This window comes from Brachionichthys hirsutus, chromosome 21, assembly GCF_040956055.1.
Source record: "Brachionichthys hirsutus isolate HB-005 chromosome 21, CSIRO-AGI_Bhir_v1, whole genome shotgun sequence".
NCBI lineage: Eukaryota > Metazoa > Chordata > Actinopteri > Lophiiformes > Brachionichthyidae > Brachionichthys > Brachionichthys hirsutus.
In genome coordinates this window covers 5,641,792-5,664,814 of record NC_090917.1, presented here as the reverse complement: position 1 = coordinate 5,664,814, position 23,023 = coordinate 5,641,792, and the positions used below count along the sequence as shown (strand labels likewise).

Sequence of the window (23,023 nt, the reverse complement as noted above, 5' to 3'; positions counted from 1 at the left end):
TATTCAGGTTTTATTTCCGGGCCTGTTTCATTATGAGGAATTGTCTTCTCCCTGCAGGTAAACAACCAATTGTTGTTTTTCTCAGCTTCAAGAAAATCAATCAATTAATTTGACATTTTCTGAAACTAAAAATGTAGATGATATATTTTTTTTTTGTTACATTTTCTTTCTTTCTTTACTTTCTGTTCTGTTAGTGTTTCTCACAGTGGCCGGAAAAGATTACAAGCTGTGGGAGGAAGAGACCATGAATCTCCGGGGTCTTTTTGCTTTCTCGATCAAGCCCATGTTTTGTGCTAATGAATGAGATTTTATTTGGATTGGTGTTTACAGTACTTCCAGACGTTCTCTTTTCTGTTACAGCTTCACACATCCAGAATGAATGCTGATTCTGGCAGCACAGGATCATGTCAGCAATATCAGGGGTGGAGTTTAACTTCAGGACGCTCGTATTGAACGCTCATTCGTAGCTTTTCCATCAGCTCCATTGTCACAGAAGTAGCAATGATCTTGACCTTGTGTGTGGAACAAACTGCATTTCCAACTCTCCTTCAGAGAAGCTGTGATGCAAACTCAGAGTTTATATATAGCATGTCTTTCATCAGCCTGCTGTTCCCAGATGCATTCCCAGTGGCTAAATGGAAAATGTGGACCATTCCGGTGCTCAGTCACACATATGTGGACTTATTAGCATCGCTGGTGGCTAGCTCGCCTATTAATGCGCACGTCTTTTTATGCGTCTAAAATACTCACAGAATAAATGTTAAGTTAAGTGACCAACGTTTGCTTCTCTGCCTGTTTTCCACAGCATGTTTCTAAGGAGCATGTTTCTCCACGACGGCTATGTCACCCGGCCCTCTCTGCAGTGACCCCTGCGCCGCAAAGGATGCTGGGAAATAACAAGCACTTTTATCCCGGTCAGGATGACAGAGATGAGGAGGATGAGGAGGAGGAAGAGGAGCAGGGAGAAGGAAGCCATCATGTGGAAGGTGGAAGTGACGCAGAGAATGGAGGGTTGGAGGGTCTGGAGGAGGTCGAAATGGCGGGAGGACGACAATCTTGGGATGGGAAAGGTGGCGAGGTGATGAAACCAGGGGCCATTGTGGTTGGTAGACAGAGAGCAGACCGACCACTGAGGCCAGGTAACCGGGGTGCCACGTACGTGACCAGCGAAGCCATGTTGCATCATCAAATGGCCAATAAGAGACATCGTGTAATCGCAGCCACACAGCAGCCTCACCGCCCGGGCCTGAAGGCGCATCAGAAGAGACGGGCTCTCATGGAGCGCAGCATGACCACCGTGGCTCCACTGGAAGACACTTTCCTGACCATGATGGTGTTTCGCGTCGGAATTCCAGACATCAAGCAAACGGTAGGTGTTTGTTCTCACCGGAAACGCAGCGGCAGGTGACAAATGACACATCGGATCGGTCAATTCTTCATATTGGTTTAACGGTAAAGTATATTTCACGCAGCGCTGCTTGATTTTCCACTACAGTGCCAGCATCTCAATCCAGAACAAACAAGCGTGTCCTTTACTCAGTAAAGCTGCAGGAAATGAAAGACGGGGGCATCTGAGCAAACACTGCGCGCAAAGCTCAGATCAAACGTTAAAATTGGGCAGTGCTGAGCAAATATGGATCAACATTCTGCTAGTATGGCTGTAATATGAAGACATTTCTCATCAGGCTGCCGTGTTAAAGACGGCGATGGGGCTGGAAGAGCGAGAGACAACACACAGAGGGCGGGCGATGTCATCCTCGAGCTGCGACGCTGTTATTCATCCATTTTTACAAGGCAGATGGTTCTTTGCTGCTATATTAATGTTCTGTTTCTCATAAATGCAACTTGCAAAAGGCAGTTTAATGTCTCGTAACCTATTTTGAAAAGTAATTTATGCATACAGGGAACTGTCTGGAGGCCTTTCCAGATGAGGAGGTGGTTCCAGCGAGGTGATATTAGTAGTAGTGAGAGAATACAGAATTAAAAAAAAGAAAAAGAAAGGTCAAGTGTCATTAAAACCTTTTTTAAATGTTTATTTTAAGCTCTGTTTGCATAGAAGCTGGAAGGATTCTAAATTGTTTCCTTTTATGTTTTCACCCAACTGAAAACAGATTTTGCCGAGCTGTGGCTCCACATCCATTTATTTGTGGAGATGCATCTCGTATTTCAAAGACTTCTCCGTCCTGTGATTTTCCAAGCCCAGGAATGAGTCCCAAAAAGGACGTAGTAGAAGAATACTTGACTTGTAAGGGCAGGTTTAAGTCAACACCACCATGTGAGCATCTGAGAGGCTGCTGTGTGTGTGTGTGTGGATTCTGTAACTGAAGTTGGCAGCAGTTCACACTTGTAGCAGAAGCGTCAGGTGAGAATTGTTCAGCCCACACATGCAATATTAGATGAAAATGGGTGTCACATTGCAGCCCCCCCCCCCCCCCCCTATCTTCCTTACTCCATTTTCAACTCCCTGGCCTGAACATAACAATTGTTGTACATGCCGGCTAATCTGCCCTCAATGTAACAGTAATTGCTAATTATCTAAGGTTTTTAATGACTTTGGGGAGAGCTGGGGAAGTGAGTGACGATGCAAAGAAAGGAATATGTCCAATCCATCAGTGTTGGGCCTGGGTCTCAGCCACAGGCGTCGTATTCATCTGTGCACACCGCCGAAACATCCCCAAACTATGCCGATGAAGGTTTATTGGGCTGAACCAAAGGTGGACGAGGGGTGGTAAATATTAAAGGAGCCGTTAAACGACGACGAGGGAGAAAATTAATAGTATGAGAAGGAAGATGGGGAATAAATAACCGAGGAAGAGAATATGCGTCTGGACACGAACCGCGATGGAACAGAGTGGTGCGCAGCCGAGAAAGAAGGTCCATGATTGGATAAAACAGAATGAGGAGGAGATTAGCATCATTGTAATGTACAGTATAAATCACATTATAGTAATTTATACTGTATATTACACGACTATGTGGTTTACCTCCATGGGACCTCCCCCAAGACATTGCCTTCACCAATGAGCTGGTTGCCATGCCAATAGAGTTGGCTACACCGCCACATAGTGCAACCTAGTCGGGGGTGGCTGTGGTGGGTGGGGTAGGCGATGTGGAAGTGGTGTGGGCTGTGAAATTTCACTCGCAGCTCTCTGAAATGTAGAAGAGGCATTCATCCCATCCCATTCAGACCCCTCCGCCGGATGCTGGAACCCTCTCACTGTCGCTATCAAAAATAAAACTCATGGCCGTCCTGTGGAAATCTAAGAAAATTTAATAATTTGGGTGGCGCAGGATACAGCGAAGCCTCATAAGGTGAACCGTGATATATATAAAAACATAGTCACGTTAAATTAATATACATGTTAATGTTGGAGGAATATACGTTGCTGATTTTATTTCAGAAGCCCAGTTCCAAACTATTAAATATGTTTGATGTTCAAAGCTTTCAAACATGTTTTATAAAATCCAACTGCCTCCAAGCAACTGCCCCTGTTTCCTGGATAAACCACCCCCCAGTGCCGTGAACGTTTTCATCACAGCATGTTTCCTTGCTTTTGTTTCCCCTCATGGGGCGAACAGACCTTTAATTTGTGCTTTCCCGTCAGCAAATAGTGATTTTATCATTTCCAGCAGAGAGACGTCATTATTTTTACCGCAGTTCTGCAAATGCCAGACGAATGTTGTCTTTTTTCCCTCCACTAAATCTAATAGCTTTAATTACTTGTAACTTTGAATAATATAGTTTGCCTTGCCTTTTCTATTTAATGAAAACCATTTATCTCCAATTAGGGTTATTAATGAACCCTTCGATTGCCTGGAAAATTTTAATCCGGTCTTTTACTCAACTCAACTTTATTTATAAAGCACTTTAAAACTGTAGCTGACACAAAGTGCTGACCGTGTGTATATTAAAACATAAATAAAAATAGGTAACATAAATTCAGAAGATGCCATATCCCTGTAGCGAAATAAACTATTTCTAACTAAAGAATGAGCATCTTTAGCTTATCTGTCGCTTGTAAAGAAATATGAAAATGATGCTGTGGATAGCTGGTAGAAGATGCGCTTCAGAAATAGCCATCGCTCTATTCTTATTTTTTAACCAGTTACCATGGAAACTCCAAAAAAAAAAAAAGCAGTCCCAAAATATATTGATCACATTATAACCCAACATTGGATTAACCGAAAAATGTTGGCTGAAAGGAGAATATAATTTTTGTATGGACAGTAATGTTTATTGAACTGCTGTAAATGCAACAACCCTACAGCATCAGCAGAAGTAGTAGTAGTAGTAGTAGTCGTAGTAATAGTAGAAGTAGTTCTCCCCCCCCCACTGCAGGAGAGCATAATCACATCTGCACCTCCATGTGTGTGTCAGACGTGTCTCCGGTTTGACCTGGACAGCACGGTGTGGAGCGCCAAGCAGCAGATCATCTGCTCCCTCAGCGAGTCTCTGTGGGACGTCTACAACTATGGCCTCTTCCAGCCGGCTGGAGAAGGACGGGACGCCAAGTTCCTGGAGGAGGAGCGTGCTCTGCGATATCACTCTCAGTCCTTTGAGAAAGGGGTGCCTTACCTGGAGGTATGGAGGTAGAAATGACGTGAAAGTGACTTAGTTTTATTAGCTACATTTGATATTTGTGGCTTGTATTTTATTTATTTTTTTACAGAAGTTACCCATGAGGGATAATTGAAGTATTTTTTCTTCTTCTACATACAAGTTATTCAGTAATTCATTGCATGTTCTCTAAAATAAATCACCAAAATGACATCAATCAGCAGCTCTAATGTCTTGTGTACTTTTCTGCTAGATTGGTTTTCATTCCTTTCAGGGCTCTTTGAATACATTTCTCAGAGATGGCTTTTTGTTGCCGCATTAAATACAGTAAATTAGTTGCACATAAATTATGATAAAAACAATAACTAGCTGAAGGATTTGATTACTTTTCGACATTATGTAACTCACAAATGACACTACATATCAATTTGTTTTATAAAGTGAGCTACCCATTGCTTCCCTGTTGGTGAATAATTATCTCACAGCGCCCTCTGCTGGTGCAGCGGCGGAAACCGTTGATGAGCTGGGTCTGGGAGATGCTGAAGGAGAATCAACACTCAAAAAAGGGCTTGGTTTTATGGCCAAGTTCCAGATGAATAAGTCTCTGAGCTGTTGCCTGCATATAATTTACATTTACCAAAAAAAAAGATGCTTTGAAAACAGAACATTTCTGCTATCAGAATGTCAGCTGCTAAACTCTCTTGTAACTTGTGATGGTTACAGTGAAACTTTTTGTGATGAGGCTTATTAGGGTGGCCTTTATGCGCTATAATGTTTAATCAGCATCTTAATATGCTACACCTGTCAGGTGGATCGATTATCTGGATCAAGAGCAAATACTCGCTGACACGGCTTCAAGCAAATTTGTGAATATAATTTGAGGGTAATATGTCTTGTATATGAACAGACTTGGTCTTCGATCATTTCCTTTGCCTCGTTGAAATGTACACCCCCTCTGATCAGGAAGAAGCCTTCACCTTATCAGTTAACAAAATTCATGATGCTTATAATAATTAATTTCTCAAAAAGTGAAAGCCTTCAAACAAAAATGTTATTTTTTATATCTTGTAAAACACTAAAGTCCTGATTTATAGCACACATTTTTTTTATTCTGATGCTTCAGCATCAATAAACTGAGATGTGTTGCAGTGTGATGATTCATTCTTTTCACACATCTTTTTCTGTTTCTCAGTTTAGGTACAAAACCAGAGTTTACAAACAGACGAATCTGGATGAAAAGGCTCTCTCCAAACTCAGTACAAAGGTATCTTCTCTTTTCTGTGGAACATTGCTGGTGAACAGTATTCATATCCACTCAGTAACATCTGTGACACCCCCCACTCCTCCCACTCAGGCCAGCCTGAAAAAGTTCATGGATTACATTCAGACTGGAACAATCGAAAGAATGGCAAAAGTCCTTGATAAAGGCCTTGATCCGAATTTCCATGACCCTGACAGTGGAGGTGAGTTTGACACAAACCATGTGTTTAATTCCACTTTGGAAAAATACATTTTCAAAGACCATCGGAATTTTCATTTCCTCCTCTCAACCTGCCACCTTCTCCAACAAGAGACCCTCCTGTCATTGGCTGTGCAGCCTGGCCTCCCGGTGGAGGGTATCAGGATGCTGGTTCAGGGTGGGGCTCACCTGGATTTCAGAAACAGAGATGGCTTGACGCCGGTGCACAAAGCTGTCCGGGTTCACAATCACGCTGGGCTACTGGTGAGGACGCAGACATGCAGACCACAGACTCCCTCAATCCACATGAAGCTATTATAAGATCCTAATTATATTATTTATTTTATAAAAACATTTTGGTCCTACCAGGCTCTCCTGTCTCTCGGAGCGTCTCCAAACTACAGAGACCGCTGTGGCCTGACCCCGCTGTACCACACCGTACTGACAGGGGGCGACACTTCCTGCTGTGAGACCTTGCTGTACCACAGGGCGAGACTGGGGACAAGGAATGAGAATGGTGGGGATGAGTCCCATCAGGTACCAGAGGACAGTTGGATATTTTAGAGGCACAATAATCTTTAGAAAACATTATTATTTTTATCTCGGTCACCTTCTTTGTCTCCCTTGTGTAAACACTTCAGCAATGCACCAGCATTCCTCTCATCTTTGTGGTTTGTGTCGCGTCCCATCATCCTTCATTTTCTCAAAGGTCCATTCACTCTGTGCCTTCCTCGCTCATCTCTCCTTCCTCTCCTCCTCCTCCTCTTTTTTTCCCCATAGCCCAGGGATGAAGAGGAGATTGGAATGGAAGAAGTGCATAAGGTACCCTTCATCCTCCCATATCATCAAAACCACCAGCCTTTCCGAAACAACGCAGTTCAGAATCATGATATGATTTTTTTTTAAGTAGATAATCTGGGTGGCCACTGACTTCCCTAAAACTTGTTTAGCTTTGGGTCATCTGAAGATGATCCTGTGTAGAAAGAGCATTCAACATGATCTCTTTCTCACTGCAGACATGGGTGCATTGCCTACATGATGTCTTCACAATATTCTAGTAAACATACTTTTGTGCTGCAAGCCTGTTTGATTTGTTTCCTTTCTTTATTTTCTGTCTCCTGATATTTCAGTCGGATAATATGAGGAACCCTCGCAGGCTGCTGAGGGCTAATTTCTGTTATTTTACTGTGTTTTGTTTCCTTTCTTTTCCAACACGGTGCAATGTAATTATGAGTAATTATGTATCTAAATGTGGATGTAGGACATATTATTTCCCTTTCTTTGTCCTATCTTAACAATCGCTTTCACCCTTCCCCCCGTTTTGTGCTGATACTGTCCGATATGAAAATCTCACTCTCCTCACTTTATCTGACAATCTGTGGGCATTTCTTTCGCACTCTCGATGTCGAAAGGCGTGCCAGAATGGCTTCTCCCAGCACTTGGAGCATCTGCTGTTTTATGGGGCAGATACCTCGTCTCAAAATGCCTCAGGGAATACTGCCCTACACATATGTGCCCTGTACAACCAGGCAAGTATGGAAATATCCCTTATATGAAACTGGAGTCGTCTTAATTTTCCTGCTGCTGGTGTCACGTTTTCCTGTCTGGATGATCAGGAGAGCTGCGTCCGCGTTCTTCTCTACAGGGGAGCAAATAAGGAGGCCAAGAACAAGCATGGCCAGACTCCTTTTCAGGTGAGGAACTCGGTGCTCTGCGCATTTTTGTCATGCTTTCAAAGCGGCAGGGCATTTGTGGAGTAGCATTGACCCAAATCAAATCTAAATGAGACTACACAATAAATTAATAATAAGAAGTATCTACAACAAATAGCATTTTATGTTGTTTTCCCCTTTTTTGCAGTTAGCTATAATGTCTGGTCACTTTGAACTCGGGGAAATCTTCAAAAACCACAAAGATTCTGACGTCGGTAAGCGTTCATGCCAAGCAGCCTCCACTGAGGCTTCTTTGTGCATCTGTTCTTTGTACCCTCCTGACTCTATCATGCATTTGTCCAGTATTTTCCCTCCTTCCACCCTAACAATACTCGATTTCTCCCTCACTTTCATCCCATCCCTTCTCCCTCTCTTTCATCGGCCCTGATATCTCACCCTCCTATCTTCAGTTCCCTTTTTGGAATCACCGACGTACGTTCCCAGGCGAAGAGAGAGCACCCTCGCCCTGCCTCTCCCCTCCCTTCACGCCCACCCTCTGCTGCGTGCTAATAGTGAAAACGCCATGTCGCAGTCTGACCCTCTGGCCCTGCCCAACACGGCTGCAACCAATCCCAACCCAGCACAGGTACTGGGGAACATCAGGTGGATACTCTGATGATCTGTCTGATATTAGATAGAGCCGCCGATGTTGCTTTGGCTCTTCTGATTTGCAGTTATAGGTCATTGGACCAACTTTGACCCGCGTCTGAATACATGTGTATGAGACTTGGCGGTGTTTCTGCAGGGCCAGCGCAGGGCTTCCATCGGCGGGAGAAGCTCCAGCAGCCCCAGGAGTCGGACTCGCTCGCCGTCCAGAGGGAGAGGAGGCCAAAGCGATACAGAGGAGAGGCAGCGACAGCCAAGAGGCCGACAGGGGTGAGGAGTAAGCCATCTACTAACGGGGGGGCTATTCCAGTTACTCTCAGCTGTTTGCTGAAAAATTACTATTTGTGTCTCGGCTCCATACTATGAGCTATTTTTAACAGCAGAATGTCACAGAGGCCTGTTTTATTAAGATGCGGATTGAGACCGCCGTCCCACAGAGTCAATGAAAAACACAGGGAGGGGGTCACGGGCTGAAAGTGCATCTTAAATATCACACAGTTGTACAGTAGCTTCAGAGACAAGACTTGGAATCAAATGAAAATGATCAAATAAGGCTTTGTGAACGTTTGCAGCCGTGCTGGTGCCTCGCTGAGACGTTTAGTGAAGCTAAACGGCTGCATTTAAAATCCTCACAACTATTTTGTACATTTGTTTGCTGTTTACCATCTTAGTTTAGGGTTAGGATATGAACATAAGGAAGTTTATTCCACACACAGAGTACGGAGCTTTGGCCATAAACTAACTATAGTTTCTTTACATTTTGAAGGTATGTTCACCACTGAGATTAAAATAATTGATCTAATTTGGGCGTGGGTGGACCTAGAATTATTGTAACTAAGGGGGTTGAAGTATACGTCCAACATGAACAAACATTTCCTTTTTAATTAAGCTCTCTCTCTATATTTATATGCTTCTTTCCTTGTTCCAAAATCAGGTATTTACTTAGATAATCGCACACCAGCGTGTACATTTGTGAACCTCACATCACATTACTGTCACAATTTGTACAAGTTCTTTAGGATGCATTTAATTTTGACCTCCTTACCTGTTGCTGTTTCACTGCTGCCCTGGACTGGACATTGTCTGGTTATGTATGTCTTTTAACTGTCCAGCCTCTCGCTACGGGAGAGGATTTTGGCCCATTAATATCTATTTATTGTTAGAATTCAGGCTTTAAAACCAGAAACCTAAGATTTCAAAAGGTATATTTTGTTTTTAAAGTTCTGAGAGATTTTTCTTAATTCATTTCTTACTCTCAGAATTCATGCATTGTCATTAATGGTATCCTGAGTTGATTTTTTCAAGCACCAATATCCCTCCTCTGCTTCGTTCATTTCACACGGAATTACCCGTTTTCCTTTTTGACATTAACGTCCAGGTTGTGTACTTTTGACCATTACTGTTATACATAATTATGGCACCCTTCTTTCTTAGCAGCATGTACATACCTAACATATGGTGAGCACTGAACGTGTGCCGCTGTCAGTAAATACAGGATTGCAGCATGTTTTATTACTGTTGTTATGTTATCTCTGCTGCAGCAGGATAATCTGTCTGTCCTCTCACTTTGTCCCACCATTTTTTCTGCAGTGTGTTACCTAGTCTTATTTCTCGTTTTTGCACGAGGACTTGTCCCTTTCTCACCCTCTTCCTCACTCTGCAGGGCAACATCGGCAGGCAGCGGCGGAGGTCATATGAAGCGCTTGTACAGTGCAGTGCCAGGGCGGGTCTATGTGGTCGTTCGTGGTCACTCTGCCATTGGAGAGAGAGAGCTCTCCCTCAGTAAAGGGGACAAAGTTAAAGGTGCGCTAGATGGAGGCTAATGTCGCTGATGATAAAATATGACAGCATGAGAAAAGAAAAAATGTCCCACATTGGAGTAATAGATTAGTTATGTGATGTTATCAACTACAGGTAATTGAGATTAATCCTGAGAGTTCAAGGAGCTGAAATAAAATCTGATGATAATTTGAATCATCATGTACAATGTCGCATCCCCATCTATTTACATTTACATCTGTCTGTTTATCCATCAATCTGTCTCAGTGTTAACTGTAGGAGAAGGGGGATACTGGGAAGGAACGGCGAAAGGTCGAACGGGCTGGTTTCCTTCCGACTGTGTGGAAGAGGTGGCGGGTCTCAGCAAAGACGGTCGCTCAGGTAAGAACAGCCAGTGATTCAAATGTTCTCCTGTGCACAACCAATATTGCCTTTTGTGTATTTAAAATGTATTTTATGTTTTACGTACACATTTTTGTTTGAATTATTCACAAATAAATTGAAATAAATATCACACAGATTGGAAAAAAAGATCCTCTGAAAAAATATTATAGTAATACTATTCTATAAGTCACTGTACTATTAAATACCATATACGCAACATATCTTGTACTTGCGTTTGACTTATTTATAAAGACTCGATAATCCTTTCTTGAAAAAGATAGAACTGTCTTGACAGATGATTAAATTCTATCAAACACGTGTTTCCCTTCAGAGACGCGCAGTGAGAAAGCCAAGCGGAAGCTTTTCCGCAACGTCACAGTCGGCGCCTACGATGGCACTGATGGTCCCAGGTAAGAAAACTGAAGCTCACAACCAGCTACGGGTCAGAAAGCCATCTGTCGTCTCTGCACCCGTATGGTTTGCATTCAACTGGAAAGTATACTTGTGACGGTGATCATGTGTCAGACCATCTCTTTACCAGTGACTGCTGGGACAGGCCACTCCCCCCTGCAAATCTGATAGATTCCTGTTTAGAAAATAGATGGAACCAGGCCAGGCCCTTTTTGGTTTTTCTGGTGCAGTTTGAGCTGTGGGATGTGGGCAGCAACTGAACTGTGATGCTTGTGAGGTCACTAAAGGTGACTGGAACAGTTGGCACACATTTTCCCAGGTAGCAGGAGTCTCCCGTGTGCCGACGTGCTCGCTTGTTTCACCTATTGTATTTCTGACCCTCCTGTGTGCCGCTCGTTCCAGCTTTCTGCGGATCCCAAACAGCATTCTCTCGCTTTTGTTTTGCTGCATGGACACGTCAGCGCTGGAAGCACAAAGAGCCGCCATGTCATTCTCAGCCAGACAAACTCACTTGCTGTTTTGAGTCCTCCATAAACGGGCCTTTCTCTCCTCTCTCTGCTTAGACCAGCAGTGTGCAACTGCAGTTGTGTATTATGAAGCTATGCATGGGGGGGGGGGGGCATTTGAATGCATGTGGCGATGCCTGTGTGTGTTTCTGCATGCATCTACATCATCCTGCGGATGACTCATGTGGAGGCTGAAACATTGGTCAGATCCCCAGGCTTAAGGGAAGGACTTACCGGTCCCCGCACCGTGGATTTTACAGCCTCTTAGACATTGAAGCTGACATTGCCCTTGTGCTGAGCAGCTCTCACTATCATTCCAAAAAATAAAGAAAAAAAGCATTCCAACGAATGCAGCTGGGCCTGTGTTCTAAATGGGAATAGCAGTCTTTGGGGCTACATTACCTGTGCTAAGCTGGTTAAGCATAATTGCAGCGGCGTGGTGAAGTGGTGCTCAATTAAGAGCAAGGTGATCCAGCGCATGTTCCCTCTCTGCAGGGAGAATGTCAATTACTATTTCAGAGAAAAGGTGTTTGTCAGCCTGTGAGGTGATGACAGCTCGAGAGGAGAGGAGGGGAGGGGAGTGAGGAAGGGAAGATTGTCAGTAAATCCAGGGTGAGAGTCTCTGTTGGTATATCTGTGATTGAGCAGTCAGTGGATGTGCAAGTACAGTCTCACTCAGTCGCCTTCTATTCATTCCCATCCCCCGCATCTCCATCCCAACGGTCCAACTCACCATCTTCCTGATTATGCATCAAACCCCTCATCCCTTCATGTACCAGCACACACACCTTTTACTCTCTCCTCATTGTGACCATCGCTGGTATTGTCTTTCTTTCCTTCACATTATCCTTTTTCCCCATTTGAAGTATGTGAGCTGCAAACCGGCAGTCGCTCCTCGCCTATCTCGCTCTCGCTCTCGCGGCTCTCTCCGGCTGAGCTCTCGCTAGAGGGGGGGTGGTGGTGGGGGGTAGAGAGCGCTCAAGAGAGAGAGAGAGGAGGGGGGGGCACATGGCAATGGGGGGATGCGGAGAGAGCGATTTCTCTCTCTCCCTCTCTTCTTCGTGGCCATCACTGGGCCCCAGAAACAGGAGCGTGTGGTTCATTTACAGGTAGCGGCTGTTTCCTCATTCATTGGCTGGCTATGGATGTGAGGAGAGGACAATGGAGAGAGGGGAGAGGTAGATGATGCTATTGATAGGCCGTGCCTTTTCAAAGGCAGACTAATGAGCTATGTATTCCATGTGTGTGTGTGTGTCTCACATTGGTATTTTTCCCGTGCATGTGGATAGCTATGAGAGGAGAGTGGTTATTGAATGGAGACTCTGCAGCATGTTTATTTCTGTGTCCTCCTCCCGTGTGTGTGTGTGTGTCAGTGCATGAAATGTGCACATATTGAAGCATTTCAGTCAGACAGTGTGGTTGTATTTCGTTCTCTTCACGCTATGATTTATTTAAGCAAATATCTGTCATTCATCATGGCTTCTCATTTATTCGCCTTCTTTAAGATGGTCACTTCCCGTTATTTATGCGTCTCATTTTGTCATTACAAATGTGAGGCGTTTTTGATTCTTGCAAACGGATGAATGTGAATATAAGTCAAAAGTGGCAAGAGTGTGGTTTATTATTTATGATTGGGGTCATTTCTGTGCATGTGTGAATAAAATGTAAGTGGTTTCCACACATAAATGTGTTTATCATAGTTATTCATAGCTGTTGGAGTATGTCTCTGTGTACATATATATATTTATATGCGTGCAAATACCACATCTCCGTCCACAGTGTGTGTCACAAACATCATTCAAGGGCTTCATCTCTGTTGTGTGGCGCTCGTCCGTCCCCTCGGGGGGGGGGGGGGTACATAATGACTCTGGTCTCTCATAGGTGTCCGGCTTCCTTGCAGCCAGTTCAGCAAGAGCGTATTGCAGTATTATCCAGGGATGTTTGTGCCTTTATTAGCTCTAATAGATCAGACAGTAGTGGTCAACGCTTTAACTGTGCAAAAGGGGATCGGGTGCTTTTACGACGAGCCAGCCTGCAGCAGAGCTCCACTTGAGGGAGCAGGACCATGTTTCTCCACATGAAGAAGTGGGTGAATTAAGAGTCCGTCTACCCACTCTGTGTTACTTTGATCCTTAGTGAGGGAAAGCATGATGGAGGACAGGGTGAGAGAAAAAGGAATGAGGTGTGAGGAGCAGATGGTTGGAAGGCGGCTGTGCGTTGGCGAAACAGTAACATTGATGGAGAACACACAAGAGATGGACTTCGGTTGTGGCAACTAGCGATCGTCTGTTCAGTGCTAAACTTACGGCTTGGTGTCGAAGTCTGGCTCTTCAGGCCTGCAGGCCAGACGTGGCAGAGGCAGAATGAAATTGGAGAGATAGTATCCTCTGCAAAACATTCAAAATTCAAACCTGCTGTCTAACACTTTATGAAAACACTGCATTTTTAAATTATGTATCTTTTTGTAAGAACTTAAACTGCCAAATTACCCTGACTGCAGATTCTACTGATAGTTAAGGTTGGAGCCTTTGTTTGCAAACTAAGAATAAAGAGTGCCTGAAAGTTTTAACTCGGAGCCGGAAAAATATGAATGATATTTGCTGATTCTCAGCTTGAAACTTCTCATTTAAATGGGGGGAGGGACAGAAATGAGTCATGAGATCTGTGTGTGGCAGTGTAGCTTAGCTCTATACTGGAGAGCGGGTTGAAAAGCAGCTCGGCCAATGTCTCCAACATGGTTATAGAATAATGATGGGGTTTGGCTCTGCCAGCTGTTACACGAGCCCGACATCTGCCAAAAGAAACCTGGCCTCAACAGTGTCTGTGTGTTTTTACCCTCTCTGGCAAGCAGGAGGAGGGAGATTAAAGGCCTGTCTGAAGGGTCATGTGTGAAATGCAGTGGTGCACAAAAGCTGCGAGCTTCACCATAATGCAGCGTTTTGGGCGCACTTGGAAGTTTCCTTTGTCAGTGAAGTGTATGTGCAGTTATTTCTAATGCCCCCCCCCCCCCCCCAGGCCCAATGCTTGTCAGCTCGAGCTGGATTAGTCCATAGCATGAAGTGTCATCTCATATACTCTTCCCACCATTGTGACACTAACTGCATCCCTGCCATCAACCCTTTCGAGCACCAGCACTCTTGTGTGACATTCTCCAGCCAACCTGTGGTTTCATAATGTGATGCAGTATAGCTGTTTTCCACCTTCAGAAAAATGCTTTATTTGCATGACAATTAGGCCTTTCTATGACTGTAGATGTTATAGAGTGTGTTGGCAGTCGCTCTAATTCCCCAACCCTCTCACTTTTTCTCCCATCTCTCTCCATCTCCCCCGTTGGCCTCCCCTCTGCTCCCTCGACTCTGTTCAAGTGACTACATCATTAAGGAGAAAACAGTGCTCCTACAGAAGAAAGACAATGAGGGCTTTGGCTTTGTGCTCAGGGGAGCCAAAGGTGAGCCTCTTCTCTGACACTCCCCACAGTTTCCTGTCTCCTCAGATTTCTAAATCTCAAATGCTGTTTTTAGCATTTTATCTATTTATCCCCTCCCTCGATTTCAAACCTGTGTTCTTGCCGTCCACTCCTGTTCCCTTTCGACTTGACCCTGGCAGCTCAGACGCCCATAGAGGAATTCACTCCGACGCCAGCGTTCCCTGCGCTGCAGTACCTGGAGTCGGTCGATGAGGGGGGCGTGGCTTGGAGGGCGGGCTTGAGGATGGGCGATTTCCTCATTGAGGTAAGGACAAGATGTGTGGAGGCATTGCATCCACAAAGTCACAAATCATCATCAATAATTGATGCACTGGGTCCATTTGGTTGGCTGGCGTACATGTCTTTTTCTAAAATCACAGATAAGTGTTTGGGAACTTTGTTAACTTGTGGAAAAAGGGTATAATATGGGACCATTAACAGATGTTTTGTTCCTTTTCTGTAGTCACGGTTCTGTCTGCAGTTTTTAATCCTTCAAAGTACGGATGGAGCATTTTAAAATAAAAATTGAAAGTTCATCATCCATCAGCAACTCTCAGGTAGCAATTGGTACAATTTGGCATGAGAGGTCAAATTAAAGAAAGTTGGTTGTTAGAGCTCTATTTAAGATGACTCTTACAGCTAATTAGCCCTGAGCCTAACATGAGTCACTCAAGGAGCTGACTCAAACTTTGACTTATTACTGTTCCTGCCAGGATTGCTGGTGCACTCATCCAAAACACTACACAATTATTAGCAGTATGTTTGAAGATGAATCATAAAAACTAACATCATATGCCAAACATTGGAATGCTGCATCGCCATTGTGAGCATGTAGACTATTACAAACTCTGTCTTTATTCCCTTCAGGAAGGCTTTCTTCTTTTTTTTTTTCATCAAATCAACTCATTAATTCTCTCTGTGTGATCAGGTGAACAGCCAGAATGTGGTGAAGGTCGGCCACCGGCAGGTGGTCAACATGATCCGGCAGGGCGGCAACAGCCTCATGGTAAAAGTCGTGATGGTTTCTCGAAACCCTGAATTGGAGGACACGGCTCGGAAAAGGGGTAAGAGTCGGGTTTTCCTCATTTGTCATTTCCATCCTATGTTTATGATTTGACAAGAAAGCCTTCACTGCATGTTTACTTCACTCTAAAAGCCTGCAATGTGGTTGTCATTGGTGACTGCATATTTATGCAAGAATACTAAACATTAAATCTGCATTTGGCTGGCTTCCATTGGCAGCCCCGCAGCAGACCAAAAGACTAACTCCTCCTGCCATTGCCCTACGCTCCAAGTCAATGACATCAGAGCTGGAAGACATGGGTAAGACAACAGAGGGGACAAATGACTTAATGCACAGAACAAAGAGGGGGGTAGAGGGTAGGCGTCTGGTAAGAAATTAAAAATAAATCAGGTTTGAGTCATCCACAGTTCACATTACAAAATAGCTTTTCGGGATGGCTTGCAGTTTCTCTGCAGCCTGATGGTACAGTATTGTAACTATATTATGGGAAATCTCGATTCATTTACACTTTAGATATTCTCTGTGAAGAGGAAAGGTGATAATTAAATACCTGCATGTTGTTAAAATGATACTTTTCTGACGTCATCAGTTACAAACTGCTTTTTGTTCTTCTTTTTTTTTCTGAATAAAATGTGCTGCATCTAGTGGAGAAAGGTGGGAGAATCACAGATTTGCGTGTCCCCATTCTCATTTCAGTCCTCATCACCATCCCTCTCATCACACGAGTGTACACACCATCACATGTGTCTCAGTATGTATTTCATCCTCGCATCTGTTTATTGCACATAGAAACGCAGCACTTCTAGTGACACTTAATTTCTGCTTCCCGAATTATGCATGCTCCAGCTGCCTCTCCGTGGAAAAAGAAAGCAGGTGAATATCAGTCTTTATCATTACCCCTATCAGCCCCAGAGCTTTAATTAAAAACAGTCTATTTGATGCTGTTTTTTATCTCCTTCTTTTTCAGAATACGACTCCTCTCAGGGTCCTGATAAGAAGAGGACGGTCTATCAGATGGCACTAAGTAAAAAAAAAAAACTCTCAACCCTACTGTCGTGATGTAAAAGGTGGCAGGAGGGCGCTCACTGAAATCCACCTTGCTTTTTTGCCTTTATTCTATGCTGCCTTGTCATTATTTATTTACGTTTCTTTTTCTGCCCTCCCCATACTCTGTTTTCATTTTAGACAAACTGGACGAAATCTTGGCTGCGGCCCAGCACACTATTACAACCGACAACCAGGGTCAGAGGGGTCACGGAGGCAAGAGGGACCGGAGCAAGAGCATCGTTCCCAACGTCTCCAGTGAGGTACAACTGGGAAATGGAATGTCATTTCTGTAACTTCCCGTCCCTAAAGACACCATTTTTAAACCTGCAAAATATTTAACAGATACTTACCGGTAATAGTTAGAGACATGCATGCTAGCACGGCCAGACCAGATTCACATATACTGCTCTAGATGCTATTAGATATTTAGTCATGGAAGTGACTAATGTTAGCAAAAAAAAGTATCTGTATAGAAGATTGATTTTCAGATTTTTATGTTATATTTTCTTGCCCTCACTGCACTTTATAAAAAATGATTTCTGATGGACCTCCCACACCAAAATATTTATTTGTGTCTGAGTCATGTTGTGTCCATTTGACTGTTTCCTGATGCACTGATTCTTGTAAAGACGGCTTCCTCCATTTTCCATTATACTTTATAGTAATATTAGTTGAACAACTCGTACCAGTTTGACAGCATTATTGATCATATCAGAGTGATGGCCTCCTCTGAACTTCCTTCTTTTCTACTCTCTTTTTGTTGTTGAACCCTGAAGCAGCCCTATGAGCAGCAGGCGTCAGGGACCATGGTGCAGCATGGACCAGGTTTTGGCTACAACCAAGCTCACTTTCAACCAGGCCACGGCCAGCATGCAGTCATGATGCGTCAGAAATCTATTGGTAACAACATTTATCATAGAGAAATTTTCTTCCGGCTAGATTTAGGGGTTTCTGATTTTAACCACTTGTCTAATTATTCTCAGGCATCACCGAGGAAGAAAGGCAATATCTTCACCCGCCTGCTATGAAACTGGCTCGTAGTCTATCAGTGCCAGGACCAGAGGAAATTCCCCCGCCTCCTAATACATCTGCTCCAGAACCTCCCTTATCTGCAGGCCCTCATCCTTTGAGAGGGCCTGCTATGCCCATCCCACCAGTATCTCATGCCCACTACCAACTCCACTCCCAGCCAGGTCATCCCACTCAAACAGGCTGGGAAAGGGGAGGGCCGAGTGGAATAAACCAGCAAGGCATGGTCCCCACGCTCCGCAGACAATCTGAAGGACCTTGTGCCAGAGACCCAGAGGTGCCCAGGAGAGGTGGGGGCAAAATGGGAGGGTTACGGAGAGGCCACAGCAGCGCTACGCCACCAACAAGTGCAAAGCCTAAGACACAACAAGCCCCGCAACATCATCCGCATATGGGCAACAGAGATCCGGGTGGAGCGGTTGGCAGGGGCGCAGCCAGGAGGGGTGGTCGAGGAGCTCTGATGAAGCAGTCAAAAGTAGAAGATGGGTTGAGGCAGCACAGAGGAAAAGGAGGCGCAGCCAAGGAGAAGAGCTCCATCCCAATCCCCACCATCATTGTTAAAGCACCCTCCACCAGCAGCAGTGGCAGAAGCAGTCAGGGTAGCAGCATGGAAGCTGAACCCTCTCATGATGCAGAAGACCACACCTCAGCAGAGGCAAGCTCAGACAGCCCCAATGCCAGTCTACCGTCACCCCTCAGCCCCTTACCTCCTCAGCCCCTCACAACTGCTGCCTTGCCTTTATCAACTGTTGCTGCTCCTGTCTCCCCACAGCAAAACCTGGAAAACCTGGATTACACTTCATCGTTTGGTCGGACCTTTGGAGGAGGAGGAGCGCGCAGGGAGAGAGAACGTTTCCGAGATATGAGGAGAAAGAGCGCTTCTTTCTTTCTCTCATCCGAGGAGGACATCCAAGGAGAAGCAGGCGGGGGAGCAGGGGAGGGAGGAGGGACACTAGGGGCAAAGATTCAGCCTTTACAGGGCTCGCAAATGGAAGTACCCACCCCTCGTCTCAGGCCCTCCAAATCTATCGATGAGGGAATGTTTTCTGGAGACAGCTTTGTCCACTATTCCAGCAGCATGCCTCCAGCATTTGGCCTGCCTGAGTATTCCTCCCCTATGTTTGATTGCCAGCCAAAGTCAGCTCCCTCAATGTATGGCACCCACCATACGACTACTTTCATCCACCCACTTACCGGTAAAGTTCTGGACCCCTCGTCCCCACTTGGCTTGGCCCTAGCTGCAAGAGAAAGAGCCTTAAAAGATGACCGCAGGACTCGCAAAGAGGAAAGACATTTTGGTCGGCAGCTGTCTACAGTAGCAGCCTTCCCAACACCAGTTCAGACCCAAACGTCTTCGCTTTTTGCAACCCCGACACAGTCAGCCTACCCTTCCCCAGTGTCCCTCCACCACAGCACCCCCAGCGCAACCACATCACCTGCATCTTTGAGTCGACCACAGTCACCAAGGATATTGCGCTTGGGAGGAGGAGGAGGAGAGAGGATGGAAAGAGAAAAGGAGGGAGGACCCAGGGAGGGTCTTAGAGTTCGTTTCTCAGAGGACAGAACCAGTCAATATCCAACACAGAATTACCCACAGAGCCACGGGGAGAGGGAGAGAGACAAAGTGATGTATGATAGTCGATCTGCTCCACCCACACAGCCTCCTCCACCTCCGGCTCAGCCTGCGCCCCGGCGACCCTCTTTTCTTCAGATGGACAGCACACCCCAGACCAGCTACATCCCTCAGTACACTGTCCCAACAGCCCCGGCACAAAACCATGAAGCTATGGCGGAAACAAGAGCAGGGACTGGTGGAGGTCTAGGACTGATGGTTCTCCCTCCACCAGCTCCTTCAATTGATGCAGATGATGAGTTTGTTTTTGCAGATCCCTTGCCCCCTCCTATACAATTTGCTAATGGTAAGAACGAGAGAATCCAGGAGTTCACTCGGTCGCATCAACGCCGGAGTCAAATCACTGCTGATGCACCTCCCCCACCCCCTCCTCCAACTACGAAGCCCACATATACAGCCCAACCCTCCCCACAAGGTGGTGACTCTGCTGCCTCCAGCCTTACCTCCTACGACAGTGAGGTGGCCAACCTTACCCAATCAGCTCTATCTCCATCTTATCCATCACCGCAGATGTTTCCCCCTTCCTCCACTACGACCACCACCACCACCACTACTGCAGCGTTACCTTCTACGTCACTACACAGACCCCAGCCCATGTCCCATTCTCACCCTTATTACAGCGGCTCTGATGACTCCTCAGCAAGGGGTCACACACCAATTCAGGACAGAGGCGCAGCTGCACTCACCGCCATCATGACCTATGCTACACCAACCATAACAGCATCTGCTGCAGCTTCACCATCATCATCCTCTGACTACAACATAACCACTGCTGGACCCAAGGCTAGCCTCGGTGCAGGGGTTAAAGCTTCTGACCAGGCTCAACCCCCTACTATCATGCCCAAGAGTGGAGACTGGCAAGATCCCGTGGTGGATTCTGGTATAGAGGAGCTGGACAGTCACAGCAGTAGTGACCACCATTTAGAAATGCTGGGATTGAGTGGGGTGAGAGGAGGTGAACAGGATACAGGCACAACCTTCTCAGGTGGGCAAACATTTGAGGTGCACAGCACCAAACGGGCACATCCTGTGTTTCCAAAGATGACTCACCACAAGGAGGGAGGAGGAAGGGGCCCTCCTATAGCACTCCGTAGGCAGAACAGCATCAACCCTCCTCCTTTGCAGTTGCAGAGAGAGATCAACCCAGACGATGCCAGGTTTGATGGCGTCCTTGCAAATGAAAAGCGATTCAAGCAGAGCCAATCTAGACTTGAGGATGGCTTTACCTCTGCTCTGGCCGCCTGCATAGATAGACCCATGGACTCGCGGTCAGTGGGCTGGATTGAGGTTGGGGACCATAAGTTGGTCGGGGGCCGAGTGCAGAGAGACGGTGTGATTTTGGAAGGCCGCAGACTTCCTTCTGCACTTTCAGGTGTGAAAGCAAGCATGATCAATGAATTAAGCTCTAAGCTGCAACAGATGAGTAGCATGAAGAGTATGGATGACTGGAGCCACACTCCGAAGTCTCCCATCTTGCATAGGTTTGTTTTGTTTCATTAGTCTATTGAAATGAGAGTTTTGCAGATCATCCTATTTTAACCTGGTTTGGGGGTTCTTTTTGTGTGTCTTTCAGGTATTCCGCTGATTTCAGTGACGTATTTCACAGCCCGCCTTCCGGCCGGTCCACCTCACCATTGCCGACCTCCTCCCCACAGCATCGTCAGATCCTGCCACCAAATCTATCAGCTACCCCTTCTGTCTCTCCGTCTCATCATGTCCCAGTTCAGTCTAACTGGACCCGCTCCCCATCTCCACAGATGCCTTCCTCCCCAGTTCATTCACATCCGCCACATTCCCCGACATACTGTCCATACCCAACTTCTCCGAAGCATAGGTCCAAAATGCGCCGACAGACTTTTGATTTTCAGTGTGGTCCCATCAAGGAGATGCGGTCTTCAGTCTCTCGACGCCGGGCTCCTAGTCCTCTCATCTACAGCAGTGAACAACCAAGCCCAACCCCTCCTAGACCTTCTTCTCTTCCCATCCTTCCAAGTACACCCGTCTACAACAACCCCTTTGACTTCCCTGGGCCCCTTACTCCTCCTTCACCTGGCCTTCCATTAGGAGATACCTACAAGACTTCAACTACTCCACTGTTCTCCCCATCTGGGGTCTCAAGTCCAAACCCCCTACTTGTCTCTCGCTCTCTCTCCCCCACCCATTTTCTCTCTGGTGCATCCTCACCCATACATTTGCCCCCAAGCCCATCCTGCCTCAATTTTCCCCACCTCACCCCTCCTCCACCAGCCAAACCCTTTGCAGTCAAACCTCTGCCCTTCTGGACCAAGTATGATGTGGCGGACTGGCTAGCTTATCTAAACCTGGGTGAACACATAGAGCGTTTTATAGACAATGAGATAGATGGGTCACATCTACCTTCGCTCACCAAGGATGACTTCTTGGACCTCGGAGTGACACGTGTGGGACACCGAATGAATATCGAGAGGGCGCTGAAGAAACTTACCGACAGGTGAGGGAGGACTAATAGACACGGGAACATGTAGAAGCAAAGTGGCCAAACGTTCGACAAGGAAGCGCCACATGGTGGAGGAACGTCAGTGTCTCGTTACTTCTACGCAAGCTAGACAGATTACCCCTTTTTTGTTTATCTGATCCATAAAGTTATCTCATCTTCCAGCAATCCCTTTTTCTTTAATAACCAGATTTATCAACCCTATTCAGTTTGCATGTCTTTAATTTAAAGCCTTTCTTATTCTTTCATTTGCCCTCCTTCTCTCCCTGTATAGGCAGCTCTTTTTATTTGCATTTCACAACTTCTACCCAGGACACAGACTGAAAGAGTGAATGGGTGATTCAGAGATGAAAGACGGATGGGGGGGGGGGGGGGGGGTAAATTGTCAAAGATGAACAATAGCAGGAGGATATGCAAGACGAGAACAGTGGACATCAAGAAGCTGTGTTAACTCCCCACAAATGCAGCCATTGTGTCTTCTTGCAAATCCGCTGCACATTTAGAGAAAGCAGTTTATAGATTTTTGTGATTGTATGTAAAGAAAGAGATGAAGAAATGAAGACTATCATGAAACTTTTGAATATATTTGGTGGACAGATATTTAATTTATTTACAGATTTGTGCTGCAAAGGACTCAGCCACAGACACTATTACAGTATTCTCACACACGTGGATGCTTATTCCATCTGCTGCTTAAAGGGTTAACCCCAGTAAAGTATTACTGGATGTGAGTGAGCCAGAAACTGTTGTGAACAAACAGCTAAGAGTCACATCAATTTTGTAGCTTTAAGATCAGACTATCGTATGGCTGTGAGTAATGGATCCAAAGTCAGCATATGAGAGGAAGGGTTATGTTTGGAAAATGCTGAAAAACGATAGTATTTTTTTATATACCCATATATGAATATATTTATCATATTCCCCAAAATTATACCC

At 45.4% G+C, this 23,023-nt stretch overlaps 1 protein-coding gene across 1 annotated transcript; it reads left to right on the top strand.

Moving 5' to 3' along the window:
* Positions 1 to 840: 840 nt before the first annotated feature.
* On the top strand, positions 841 to 22,088 carry LOC137909830 (SH3 and multiple ankyrin repeat domains protein 1-like). The gene is given in 27 exon segments (XM_068754258.1): positions 841 to 867; positions 869 to 1,369; positions 4,379 to 4,582; positions 5,751 to 5,822; positions 5,913 to 6,021; positions 6,130 to 6,281; positions 6,387 to 6,554; positions 6,798 to 6,839; positions 7,430 to 7,546; positions 7,634 to 7,711; positions 7,878 to 7,944; positions 8,140 to 8,315; positions 8,475 to 8,605; positions 9,999 to 10,138; positions 10,382 to 10,495; positions 10,830 to 10,908; positions 14,781 to 14,863; positions 15,022 to 15,146; positions 15,810 to 15,951; positions 16,124 to 16,204; positions 16,551 to 16,559; positions 16,752 to 16,778; positions 16,873 to 16,929; positions 17,091 to 17,200; positions 17,729 to 17,852; positions 17,936 to 21,095; positions 21,188 to 22,088. Coding segments are annotated over 27 exon segments (6,996 nt in total).
* The last annotated feature ends 935 nt before the right edge of the window (positions 22,089 to 23,023 follow it).